The 14,614-nt window shown below is 36.0% G+C and overlaps 1 protein-coding gene across 1 annotated transcript in view; it reads left to right on the top strand.

The window, feature by feature from the left end:
- Nucleotides 1-14,614, top strand: part of TDRD3 (tudor domain containing 3) — a 231,438-nt gene that overhangs the window by 137,427 nt on the left and 79,397 nt on the right. The window contains exons 8-10 of the mRNA XM_052650002.1: nucleotides 1,315-1,455; nucleotides 4,848-5,004; nucleotides 5,766-5,891. Of these exons, the coding sequence (XP_052505962.1) occupies nucleotides 1,315-1,455; nucleotides 4,848-5,004; nucleotides 5,766-5,891 (424 nt within the window). The remainder of the gene's footprint in view (nucleotides 1-1,314; nucleotides 1,456-4,847; nucleotides 5,005-5,765; nucleotides 5,892-14,614) is intronic.

Here is a 14,614-nt window from a genome sequence, read left to right as displayed (position 1 = left end):
GTATATTTGAAATGTTTTCTTATTGTAATCATTGTAAGATACTTTAAAAATATTACTAGTTATCCCTAATAAAAATCAAGTGTTGGCTTCTGCTTTTATTAGATTTGTTAGAAAACTATAAAGATATTATATAACCAGATGCATAATTTGATATTGTACAAATAAGAGCCATGAGGTGCTTTTCAATCATGAATTTGTGTCTTTCTAAACCAGTGTTCTCAGTTCATGGGATTCTCCAGGCAAGAATACTGGAGAATACCCACTCCAGTATTCTTGCCTGGAGAATCCCATGAATAGAAGAGCCTGGTGGGCTACAGTCGATGGGGTTGCAAAGAGTCGGACACAACAGAGCGAGCTCACTTCACTTCACTTCAAACCAGGTTCTAATCTTTCCACAGTGGTTTTGAAAAAACAGAAATGAGATCAAATTCAAATTTCATTACACAAAGAATTATTCAAATAAGCCAGAAAAATGAGAACTAGGACTTCAAAAGTTTTAAATGTAGTTGATAAGGTATGGAATGGTGCAGTGTATGCATGGTCAGTCGTGTCTGACTCTTTGTGACCCCAAGGACTGTAGCCTGCCAGGCTCCTCTGTCCATGGGATTTCCCAGGCAGGAAATATTGGAGTGGGTTGCCATTTCCTTCTCCAGGGTATCTTCCTGACCCAGGGATCTTCCCTGCCTCTCCTGCATTGGCAGGCTGATTCTTTACTACTTGTGTCATCTGGGAAGCCCCCAAGATATAGCATAGTATACAATTAATATAGATAATAAATCCGTAATAGGACTTTTAATCTAGTATTAAAATTTGTATTATTTGTTTACATTCTTTGATTATAGAATATAGAATATTATTCCTGTTACTGGATCATGGGTGTAATGTAACTGATTCCTAAATAGGTTTGGTACCTTGCTAAAGAAAGCCTTGACATGTAGCTGGACTTGTAACACACGTGTCATGAGAGCAGTTAAGTATTTTACTGGAATAATTTTTGACATCTCATCTCCATAATACTTGGATTATTTTCTATATTGCTGTCTACTTAAGTTTATTCTAATGATTTACCTTGAAGATATAAAAATTATAATTGTATAATTTTTTTAATTCCCTCACCTGGACTTGTGGAAAGATGAGATTATGACTAGTAGATGTTTAGAAAGAATTAGTTAACATTTCATTTTTTTCCTATTAAACATAATTAGGAAACTTAACTACTTCAGTTTTGCTAGATGTTTTTGGTCATAACTTAGACTTTAGAGCTTTTTAAAATGCTGTTTATTTATATTTATTTTATCTTTCTCTTATCTGAAGACCAAGACATTTGGAGGCGGCGGTGGTGGTGCTAGAAGTAATCTCAACATGAGTGCTGCTGGTAACCGAAATAGGGAAATTTTACAGAAAGAAAAGGCAAACAAATCAGAGGGAAAACATGAAGGTGTCTATAGAGAACTGGTAAGACTGAAGAACCAACTACAAAGTTTGTGTCTTTTTTTCTTTAATAGTCTTGTTTTTAAATTCTCAGAACCACCACTAACTTTTTGACTGTATTATAGGCAGTGTCACAAGTCTAAGAAGACTTTCATTAAGGATTCCATTTAATTCGTGGAAAATTTGGATTATTTGAAAAATAATTTACTTAAGTAAAATTTACTTATCTTTCTAATGTGTGAATGATGTCTTTTGGAATGGACTGATAAAAAGTCATCAAATTATACAGAAAACATTCAAAGGAAATTATGTTCTAAAAGATGATGCATCAGAAACATAGTTATCTGCCCTATCCTCTCCTTTCCCACATCTTTTCTCAGATTTTGTCTGAAGTCATTTTGTTTTGTTCTTTGTGGAAAATATGTTGAAACTGTAAATGTATATTATAGACTCAATTGGAAAATATTACTAGATTTTTTAGATAAATGGGAAGTCAGGTGTTGCTGGGTATGCCACAGTGTCTTCAGATATAAGGGAACTGACAGGAATTCATTTGCCTCTACCTTTCCAGTTTGAATGACCTTGGGTGATTTTGTCTACAGAGTTCTAAGATTAGCTTAAATAATAGGGTTTGTCATCTCATATAACAAGATCTCTGGATCTGGATGGTTATAAAGATTGGCAAATTAGGCAGTATAACAGTGTACTGGTAGGCATCGCTCTTGTTTCTTGGCTTTCTTCTCTGGGTTACAGGATTCTCTGTGTGTTAAATCTCCATGCAGAAAGTTCAAAGGCAGGAATGAAAGGGGACATTTCTCTGTGTGTGGGTGTTTTATCAGATAAGAAAATAATTTTGGAAATCTCTGGTAAATTCCATTTATGGTTCGTTGACTAGGACTAGGTTATGTATCCTTTGCTAAATCAATCACTAGCTAAGAGAATGTTAGTCTAGCTAACACAGCTAGACTATTGCTTCCTTGAGTACATGACCATCTCATTGTAAAAAAAAAAAATGTCAGTTTTCAGGTTCTAGTGGATATAGCAAGTTGAAAAAGACACTGTCTCTTACTCAAGAAGTGCTTTAACTTGAGTTCATTGAGAACCATTTTTTGGGAATGTCTTGCCATAGAACACTAAAGACTAGCAGTTTGGGATTGTTTTGAGGATTAAAAGCATAAGAAGGCAGTGATATCACAAAGAATGCAAAATGGAAAGTTCCAGGAATTGTCTCCTCCACCAAAACAGCTATTAAGCTGACAAACATCTGAAGCAACTATTTGACAACTTTGGAGTCAAGTCAGACTCTTGCAACATACAGAGTGGTGATGGATGAAGAAAGAGGCTGGTCACTGGCTGATTATGGAGATAATGGAACAAAGACTCCAGTGATCACAAGATCACAAAGAATATAATCCTTACCAAAAAAGTTTGGAACAGTTACTGAACAAACTTATAACTGCAGTCTTCATCAAGTAACAACACCAGTTTCTGAGGAGGAGGGAGAATGAGGAGGAGGGAGAATTTGGCTTCCAAAATTGCCACCAGTACAGTATTCAGAATTTTCAGTTCTCAGCAGAAAATTATAAAACATACCAAAAAACAGAAAGTATGACCCAGTCATAGGAAAAAGAAAGAAATTGAAAGAAACTATCCCTGAAGAAACCCAGGCATTGAACTTATCAAAAAAAAAAAAAAAAACACAAACAAAAAACCTTAAATTAACTGTCTTAGAAATACAGGTCTGAAGGAAACCATTGACAAAGGACTCAAATAAATCAAGAGAACAATATATGGTTGATATATGAGGATATATCAGTAAAGGGAAATTATAGAAAAGGAAAATAGAATTTCTTGAACTAGAAAGTACAGTGGTAGAAATAAAAAATTTTCTTAGGTTTAACATCAGACAAGAGCAGGCAGAAGAAAGAATTACTGAGCTTTAATAGAGGGCAATTGAAATTACCCAGTCTAAGATAAGAAAGAGAGAAGAATGAAGAAAAATAAGAGTCTAAGAGATCTATGAGGCACCATCAAATATACCAGCATATACATTACAGGAGTCTCAATTGAAAAGAAAAAGGGATAGAAAAAATATTTGAAGAACTAATGCCCCCCCTCATTACCAAATTTGATGAAATCTGCAAATCTGAGAAGCTCAATGGTCTCCTATAGGATAAATGCAGAGACACACCAAGACACATAATCTAGTTGTTGAAAGGTAGAGACAAGATATCTTGAAAGTGGTGAGAGAGAAGTTACTCATCAAATACAAGGGATCCTCAATAAATGGCCAATTTTTCATTAAAAACCAAGAGTGTTTTTTGGTTAAATTCTATATAAGGGACAGTATTCTTAATTAGATATTTACTTGTGAAATAGTTGGGAGAGGGAAAGCCTTTGAAAGGATTTTTTTTTAACATTTAAATAAGTTTTGAATAAGAGGGATGAATTATAGTTTTAATGTCCATGCCTTTTTACATTTACTTTAGTATATCTACAGCAGGGATGTAAATTTTCTCTTATGCGTAACTCTCACCTATTAATAGCTATTACTATGTTTGAAAAGGATTTTGTGTTTGGAATTCAGAGTTTTTAAAAGAAAATCAGAATTTTTAAAAAAGTCAGAGTTTTAAAAGCAGGGTTTTTTTTTAAGGGTATTTTTCTTTATCAATGCCCACGTGGGTATGAGAGTAGATGTCAGCAACACGCATGCTGTCTTAAATACTATCTTAAAGCCTATCCATCTCAACTCATAAAAGTACAAAAGTTAGTTGTGTATTTCCCAGCTGGTTATGGTTTGATAAATGTCTTCATGGGATATGTTTATGTTACTTAAACAGTCCTTTAATTCTACTCAGGTCCAGATTTTTCAAGATATGGGATTCTGACACTTGTAGATTTTTTAAATTTGAGGTATAGGCTGTCAAAGCTTCATAGATAGTATTGCTTATAAATATAAAGCAGAATATTGAAACAATAGAGAGTAGGAAAAAAAACCAAGCTACTGAGATGGTACCATTTTGTTAGCTTCTTTTTATACTTTATATTTTTTAAGAGGTGCTATATAAATTGTATTTCCTTAGGACAGAGAAGTATTAACCATGAAAATTTTTCATTAGGTAGTTTTCACTGCCCATTTTATTTTCAAAAGCTTTATTGTAACATATCATAAAATTTCTTTTTTTGTTTGTTTTGCATTTGTAATGGTACAAAGAAAGTACTCAAGGCACAACCTTGCATATCACAGATCTTTTCTTGACTGTTGGTATGAAAAAACAGCAAGCAAATAGTATATTAATATTACATTTTTCCGTAAATATCAGATGTAATTTTTAGTTAAAAAACAGTATATATTTAAAAACTTATACTTCGCGTGTATATTGGCCATCGGCATAACTTTTCTTTGTTGCTTATAGGTTGATGAGAAGGCTCTGAGACACATAACAGAAATGGGCTTTAGTAAAGAAGCATCAAGGCAAGCTCTCATGGATAATGGCAACAACTTAGAAGCAGCACTGAATGTACTTCTTAATAGCAATAAACAGAAACCTGTTATGGGTCCACCTTTGAGAGGTATAATTCATTAGTCAATGTGCCAGACAATATTGTTTGCTTTTCAGAGAAATGTATGTTGTTGACAGAAACTAGGTTTTGTTGCTGTGAAGTCTGTAACTTCATTTACCTTTATGCTAAGTGGAGGGAGCACCCATTTTGGAACCACAGAGACATATAGGTTATTCTTAGTCTCATAGTCTTCATCTTTATATAAAATAAAGTAGGTCTAATGAAACAAGGTTTTGAGTAATAGAGAAAATATAAAGTAACTGGCTCTATTTAATCTATTTCTAGAACTAGGCCACTTTTATAACTGACTAAATAGTCTACAAACAGTAATTAACAGGAACATGACTTTTATTTAGTGTTATTTTTAAATTATTGTATGCTCGAGCATATGTGATTTTTCAAATCCTAATCGTATATTCTCTTAAAAAAATAAGTAGTCGCTGTACAGCAGAGATTACCACAACATTGTAAATCCACTGTATTTCAATTAAAAAAATGTGGTTAAAGAAAAATCTTACAAAAATGATTTATTTCCTTCAAACACAGTTTACATGAACAAATTTCCAGATAAGCCATTTAGCAGATTAAAGGTGCTAGTTAATATAGTCATTTAAAAACATTTTTGTTATAAAGGCTATAGATCATACAGAAAAATATGTAAAGAAATATGTGTATAAAGTTTTACTTAAGATGTCTGCTGATCATATTTAGTGTATATTCTCCTTTTGTTTTTGCATGTATAATATATGCATCTTACTTTACTTCTTAAGGTAAAGGGAAAGGCAGGGGGCGAATAAGATCTGAAGATGAAGAAGAACTAGGAAATGCAAGGCCATCAGCACCAAGCACATTATTTGACTTCTTGGAGTCTAAAATGGGGACTTTGAGTATGGAAGGTAGGCTAAACTTAAAGTAATTTCTGTTTAAAGCACCAAACTTTATTTGGAATTATACAAAAAAAGTATACTGACAATATAAACATATATTCTGAATTTTGTAAATTTATTTAATCACAAATTTCCTGTTTGACAAAAGCACAGAATAAAATTTTAATTGTTGCATTCTGAAAACATTGAAGCTTATTTTGCCCTTTAACTGTATGATAGACAATATCATCAAATTCTTTAGCCCAGTTTACTAACTGACAAGATTAGCTATGAAAACAGATTGTTATGTTGGAGAAATTATTAATATTATTATTATGTAATTACATATGACTTTTTTGATTGTGAAATTAGTCTCTTTTTTCTCTACATATTAACACACTGTATGAAAATGTGTGGTTGGGGTTAGGATTAAATGAACACAGTGGGTATGCTCTCACATTGTGGTATATTTCTTAGTATGATATATTTTAGTGATTAACATAATACTGGAAGAGATATAATTATGTTAAATGTTTATTTTTAAGCATGGAATATGATAAAGATTTACTAGAATTAAAAGTTTTTAATATATGATTCCAAAAATTTGGGGAAATTATTTTTAGGGTTATTTTCTCTTTCAGATATATTTTGAATTAAATTTAAGCTCAAAGATAAAATGCTTTTATAATAAATTTTGAATGTACAAATTTCATGAAAATGGAATCTCTCATTAGGGTACAAAGAAAAGATAATGCATTGTTTGAAAAACAAATGTTGGATGTAGAATGTAGATGATTTGTAAGTAGACACATGTGAGATCAATATTTGCTTTTTTCTTTTTGCTTGATTTTTAAAGCATGATGAATTCATTTTCTAATGGTATTTCACAAAATACCAAAAGTTTAATAGCTTAAAACATTGCAAATATATTATCTCAGGTTTTGTGGTTCAGGAGTCTAAGTGTAGCTTAATTGAAATCTCTGATCAAGGTCTCACATACTGAAATTAAGATTTTAGCTGAGCCTATGATCTTGTCTGAGGTTTGCAGTCCTTTTACGGGCTCATGGTAGTTAGCAAAATTCACTTACTTGTGGATATAGGATTAACATATATTGCTTTCTTATTTAATACTGCTTTCTCATTTAATATTTCCTCGGTAGTGCTTTCAGCTCCTAGAGATCCTCAGGTCCTTGCCACTTGATCCTATCTCTAGCAGTTCATATGTTTGTGTGTACAAGGTTAGCAGGAGAACCTCTATTGCTTCTTAAAATCTCTCTGACTTGTAGATATTTTTGTCCCAACCTCCCTTTATACTGTCCCAATCAGAGCTTCTTTGATTTCCATTTATCCTTCTCTTTCCCTACTTTCCTTGTAGCTCAGTCGGTAAAGAATCTGCCTGCAGTGCAGTAGACCCAGGTTCTATCCCTGGGTTGGGAAGATCCCCTGGAGAAGGAAATGGCAACCCAGTCCAGTATTCTTGCCTGGGAAATCTCATGGACAGAGGAGCCTGGTGGGGTGTAGTCCATGGGGTTGCAAAGAGTTGGGCACGACTGAGCAACTAACACTTCCCTGCATTTATTTGCTTTTGACTCCTAGAGTCTCTTCTAACTAATAATGAAGTTAAGACTGAGAATAGCAATTATACTGTGATCTGTGTGTCTGTCATCCTTCAGTTCTCACAAAGTACATCCTATACGAACAAAATTTAGTAATATAAGTATTCCACTTGGAAAAAGGTATTAAAGTTAATTAAGATATATGACATGAATAATACACTCAAAACCGAGCATCGGTGTTAGACTTATTTTTGAGGGGACAGATATTTATGAATACATGTTAGTATTGGATATTGGTATAATAGACTGTTTTGTAATTTAGCAATAAGGAGTTCATGATCTGAGCCACAGTCAGCTCCTGGTCTTGTCTCTGTTGACTGTGTAGAGCTTCTCCATCTTTGGCTGCAAAGAATATAATGAATCTGATTTCGATGTTGACCATCTGGTGATGTACATGTGTAGAGTCTTCTCTTGTGTTGTTGGAAGAGGGTATTTGCTATGACCAGTGCGTTTTCTTGGCAAAACTCTTACTAGTCTTTGCCCTGCTTCATTCTGTATTCCAAGGCCAAATTTGCCTGTTACTCCAGGTGGTTCTTGACTTCCTACTTTTGCATTCCAGACCCCTATAATGAAAAGGATATCGTTTTTGGTTGTTAGTTCTAAAAGGTCTTGTAGGTCTTCATAGAGTTGTTCAACTTCAGCTTGTTCAGTGTTACTGGTTGGGGCATAGACTTGGATTACTGTGATATTGAATGGTTTGTTTTGGAAACGAACAGAGATCATTCTGTTGCTTTTGAGATTGCATCCAAGTACTGCATTTCGGACTCTTTTGTTGACCATGATGGCTACTCCACTTCTTCTATTAGAGATTCCTGCCCACAGTAGTAGATATAATGGTCATCTGAGTTAAATTCACCCATTCCATTCCATTTTAGTTTACTGATTCCTAGAATGTCGACGTTCACTCTTGCCATTTCCTGTTTGACCACTTCCAATTTGCCTTGATTCATGAACCTGACATTCCAGGGTTAGTGTTAGGCATCGGATCTTGCTTCTATCACCAGTCACATCCACAACTGAGTATTGTTTTTGCTTTGGCTCCATCCCTTCATTCTTCCTGGAGTTATTTCTCCACTGATCTCCAGTAGCATATTGGGCACCTACTGACCTAGGAAGTTCCTCTTTCAGTATCCTATCATTTTGCCTTTTCATACTGTTCATGGTGTTCTCAAGGCAAGAATACTGAAGTGGTTTGCCATTCCATTCTCCAGTGGACATTCAGAAAATGAAGATCATGGCCTCTGGTCCCATCACTTCATGGGAAATAGATGGAGAAACAGTGGAAACAGTGTCAGACTGTATTTTTGGGGGCTCCAGAATCACTGCAGATGGTGACTGCAGCCATGAAATTAAAAGACGCTTACTCCTTGGAAGAAAAGTTATGACCAACCTAGATAGCATGTTGAAAAGCAGAGACATTACTTTGCCAACAAAGGTCTGTCTAGTCAAGGCTATGGTTTTTCCAGTGGTCATGGATGGATGTGAGAGTTGGACTGTGAAGAAAGCTGAACACTGAGGAATTGATGCTTTTGAAATGTGGTATTGGAGAAGACTCTTGAGAGTCCCTTGGACTGCAAGGAGATCCAACCAGTCCATTCTAAAGGAGATCAGCCCTGGGATTTCTTTGGAAGGACTGATGCTAAAGCTGAAACTCCAGTACTTTGGCCACCTCATGCGAAGAGTTGACTCATTGGAAAAGACTCTGATGCTGGGAGGGATTGGGGGCAGGAGGAGAAGGAGACAACAGAGAGTGAGATGGCTGGATGGCATCACTGACTCGATGGACGTGAGTCTTGAGTGAAGTCTGGGAGTCGGTGATGGACAGGGAGGCCTGGTGTGCTGCAATTCATGGGGTCCCAAAGAGTTGGACATGACTGAATGAGTGAACTGAACTGAACTGAACTGAACATGTTACAGAGGAATGTGGAATGTGAGAAAGAAATGGAGATTATAATGGTATTTCACACCCTTGATTTTCACAATGAATATAACCTGTGACCTTCATAAATCCCCAAATTCTAAAATTAGATATTTCCAATATTTGTACAGACTCTTAAATTTTATCAAAATTCACACTTTCCATTGATCAGCCTAATGCTGGAAATTACGCCCTCCAACTTACATTGGAGTTGTCTGTCCTACTTGATAACCACTAGTCTCAGAGAAGCAAATTTTTAATCTTTCCTAGAATATTGTGTGGAGTGGCCAGCTAACCAAATGAGAGATGGGCAGAGATTTCCTAGAGTGGGTGGCATTTAGACAAGTTAAAGAGGGAGTATTGAGGGAAGGGTATACCAAATGTAGGGAACTCTGAATGTTCAGGCTTGGAGGCATCAAGAACATTAGTTCCTATGAATCGGAGGTTATGAGAGAGATTGAAACAGAAGGCTATGTATAGAAGTGGTAGGCTGGAGACAGATCAGGAAGATTTTGTCCTAAAAGTTTTTTTTTTTGTTTGTTTTTTCAAATTTATTTTTAATTGGAGGATACTTGCTTTACAATATTCTGTTGATTTCCACCATATCAAATCCCTTACAGTTATACAGTGGAAGTGACAAATAGATTCAAAGGATTAGATCTGATAGAGTACCTGAAGAACTATGGATGGAGGTTCATGATATTGTGTAGGAGGCAGTGATCAAGACCATCCCCAAGAAAAAGAAATGCAAAAAGGCAAAATGATTGTCTGAGGAGGCCTTAAAAATGAATGAGAAAAGAAAAGAAGCTAAAGGCAAAGGAGAAAAGGAAAGACATACCCATTTAAATATAGAATTCCAAAGAATAGCAAGGAGAGATAAGAAAACCTTCCTCAGTGATCAATGCAAAAAAATAAAGGAAAGCAATAGAATGGGAAAGACTAGAGATCTCTTCAAAAAAATTAGAGATACCAAAGGAACATTTCATGCAAAGAAGGGCACAATAAAGGACAGAAATGTTATGGACCTAACAGAAACAGAAGATACTAAGAAGAGGTGGCAAGAATACAGAAGAACTATACAAAAAAGATTTTCATGGCCCAGATAACCACAATGGTGTGATCACTCACCTAGAGCCAGACATTATGGAATGTGAAGTCAAGTGGGCCTTAGGAAGCACCACTACGAACAAAGCTAGTGGAGGTGATGGAATTCCATTTGAGCTATTTCATATCCTAAAAGATGATGCTGTGAAAGCACTGCACTCAATATGCCAGCAAATTTGGAAAACTCAGCAGTGGCCACAGGACTGGAAAAGGTCAGTTTTCATTCCAACCGCAAAGAAAGGCAATTTCCAAGGCACTGTCAAAAGAATGTCAAAAGAATGTTAAAACTACCACACAATTGCACTCATCTCACATGCTAGCAAAGTAATGCTCAAAATTCTCCAAGCCAGGCTTCAACAGTATGTGAACCCTGAACTTCCAGATGTTCAAGCTGGATATAGAAAAGACAGAGGAACCAGAGATCAAATTGCCAACATCTGTTGGATCATGGAAAAAGCAACAGACTTTCAGAAAAACATCTGCTTTATTGACTATGCTAAAGCCTTTGACTGTGTGGATCACAACAAACTGTGGAAAGTTCTTAAAGAGGTGGAAATACCAGACCACCTGACCTGCCTCCTGATAAACGTGTATCAAGGTCAAGAAGCAACAGTTAGAACCAGACAGGGAATAGTGGAGTGGTTCCAAATTGGGAAAGGAGTCCATCAGGGCCTTATATTGTCACCCTGCTCATTTAACTTACATGCAGAGTACATCATGAGAAATGCCAGGCTGGATGAATAACAAACCGGAATCAAGATTGCTGGGAGAAATATCAATAACCTCTGACATGCAGATGACACCACCTTCATGGCAGAAAGTGAAGAAGAACTGAAGAGCCTCTTGAAAGTGAAAGAGTAGAGTGAAAAAGCTGGCTTAAAACTCAACATTCAAAAAACGAAGATCATGGTATCTGGTCCCATCACTTCATGGAAATAGATGGGGAAAAATGGAAACATTAAGAGACTTTATTTACTAGGGCTCCAAAATCACTCTGGGTGGTGACTGAAACCATGATATAAAAGACACTTGCTCCTTGAAGGAAAAGCTATGACAGACCAAACAGCATATTAAAAAGTAGAGACATCACTGCTGACAAAGTCCAGTCTAGTTAAAACTATGGTTTTCCAGTAGTCATGTACAGATGCAAAGGTTAGACCATAAACAAGACTGAGCAATGAAGAATTGATGCTTTCTAACTGTGCTGCTGGAGGAGACTCTCAAGAGTCCTTTGGACTGCAAGGAGATGAAACCAGTTAATCTTAAAGAAAATCCACCCTGAATATTCCTTGTAAGGACTGCTGCTGATGCTGCAGCTCCATTACTGAAAGGTTGCTGCTGAGCCATTAAAGACGCCGGGATTCTTGGCCTCCAGAGGAGAGGAATTCAATCCGGGGTCAGAGACAAGGCTTGCTCGCTCATAGCTTTTGTGTAATAAAGTTTATTTAAGTGCAGAAGAGATAGAGAAAGCTTCTGATATAGACATCCAAAGGGGGCAGACAGAGTGGTGCCCTGCTAGCCTTTAACAGTATGTTTTATACCTATCAGCAAGCTGCTAACTAGAGAAAGGAGATGTTTCAAAACTCAGAGTAGCATCAGGCCCCTCACCCACAATGTGCGTTTTGAGATAACATTGGCATCAGCTGAGTCATCCCAGGCCATAAAACGATTGACATGAATCTTAAAGAAAGGCAGGTTTCCAAGTAAATATATAGTTTCATTAACATAGATTAGGAGAACAATGTACGAGTAAAAGATACTAGTTTGTTGAGCCCTTATGGGTTCTGAGTCTTAAGCAGAACTAATGTGAAGAAAGACAGAGTCTAGGTAAATACATAGTTCATTAGCATAGCTTAAGAAAAACATTTCCATAAGAAAAATGCCTTGGTTAGCTCAAGGTTTGAGAAAAGTCAAGTTCACGTGAAACTGGGTGTGGTCATGGCAAGACAGAATTTTAAGAGAAACCTCCTTTTAAATTTGTATAGAGAAGGGAAAAATATCTGACACTTGTAGCTTGTTTCCTTCTGCCTCTTAAAAGAGAGATTAAAAAAAGTGTAACACTTGCAGCCTATTTCCTCCCTTTGGAGACCCCTGGCTTTCCTGCCCATTACCCTCTCATTACTTTAGCCACCTGATGCAAAGAGCCAGCTCATTTGAAAAGACCCTGGGAAAGATTGAAGGCAAGAGGGAAACAGTGGATGAGTTGTTTGGATGATATCATTGACTCAGTGGACGTGAATTTGAGCAAACTCTGGGAGATAGTGAAGGACAGGGAAGCCTGGTGTGCTGCAGTCCATGGGGTTGCAAAGAGCTGGACATGACTGAGCAACTGAACAACAGCGATATGGTATTTGCTTTTCTGACTTCCCTCTATCCCATACTCTAGTTTCATCTACCTTGCTAGTACTGAATCAAATGTGTTCATTTCTATGGCTGAATAAAATTCCGTTGTATGTTATGTACCACAACTTCCTTATCCTTTCATCTTTCAGTGAACATCAAGGACATGCTTGCATGTCCTAGTTATACAGCCACTATTTGGAACCATATGAAGATTCCTTAAAAAGCTATTAGTAGGAATAAAACTTTCATGGAACCCAATAATCCTACTACTGAGACAAACATAATTGAAAAATACACATGTACCCCAATGTTCATTGCAGTACTATTTCCAGTTGATAAAAGGAGTTTTTATTTTATCCAAATGCCAATATAGAGCCCATGAGAATAACAAGTTTGGTGCTTTCAGAAAAATAACTTATCCATTGGCAAGGTGGAAAATGGGATTGAGACTGAAGTGAGACTACAATTGAATGCATTGTAAGAAATTATTCATTTTCAATAGATTTTTATTTGTGCCTGGTCTCTGATAAGTGGTAGGGATACAACATTTATTAAATGTTTCAAATTTAGAAAATTCAGGGAAATAAATGGATTATGTAGCTCTTACCCCAAATCAACTTACTATTAGTTTGTGAGACCAAAGAAGACCCAAACATAAAACATCATAGGAATAATTATTAATAAGAATATTATTATTTGTGTAGTGTAAACTTTTTTTATCATTTAGTCTAAATGACGTCTTTTTTATCACCTATTTAGTGTAAGCAACACTGAACAAAATACAAAGTCTTAGCAGGAGGTATTCTGAATACAATAATCATATATGATCTGGCATTTTTATAATCCATAATGACATTATGGTCTTATATTTCAAAGATTTATTTCTGAAATAAAACTGACTAGTTGTTTTGAATGGCTGAGAAATCCTTGAAACAGACAAACTTGAAAATACAGCTTGGTTTGTTGTTCCAGTGTTTTAAATGTTTGACCGGAGAAACTTACCCTTTCTGTAGACGCTCTTCTTCCCTTAAATTCTTTCTTTGGTGATGTTGACAGCATATCAGAGGAGACTGATGATAATGCACATGAGCACAAACAGCTGGACAATAAATTGATACATAAACGGACTAAAGATTCTCACACTTGTAGATGTCTCATACAGACATACCTGGAAGATATTTCAGGTTTGGTTCCAGACCACCGCAAGAAAGTGAATATCACAGTAAAACAAGTCGCACAAAATTCTTTGGTTTCTCAATGCATTTAAAAGTGATGCTTATCCTGTACTACAGTCTGTTAAGTGTGCAATAGTATTATCTGGAAAAGTACCTACTTTTATTAAAAATACTTAATTGTTAAAAAATGCTAACCATCATATCAGCCTTCAGTAAGTTATAGTGTAACATTAAAGATCATGGATCACACATCACTATAACAAATATAATACTAATGAAAAAGTTCAAAATAGTGCCTGAATTTCCAAAGTGTGACACAGAGAATTTTGTTATTGTTCAATCACTCAGTCGTGTCCAACTCTTTTCGACTCTATAGACTGCAGCATGCCAGGCTTCCCTGTCCTTCACTATCTCCCAGAGTTTGCTCAGACTCATGTCCATTGAATTGATGGTGCCATCTAACCTTCTCTTCCTCTGTTACCCACTTCTCTTCCTGCCCTCAGTCTTTCCCAGGGTCTTTTCTAATGAGTCGGCTCTTTGTATCAGGTGGCCAAAGAATTGGAGCTTCAGCTTCAGCCTCAGTCCTTCCAATGAATA

The sequence above is a fragment of the Budorcas taxicolor genome, chromosome 12 (assembly GCF_023091745.1).
Source record: "Budorcas taxicolor isolate Tak-1 chromosome 12, Takin1.1, whole genome shotgun sequence".
In the NCBI taxonomy this organism is placed as follows: Eukaryota; Metazoa; Chordata; class Mammalia; order Artiodactyla; family Bovidae; genus Budorcas; species Budorcas taxicolor.
This window is presented reverse-complemented; position numbering and strand designations above follow the sequence as displayed.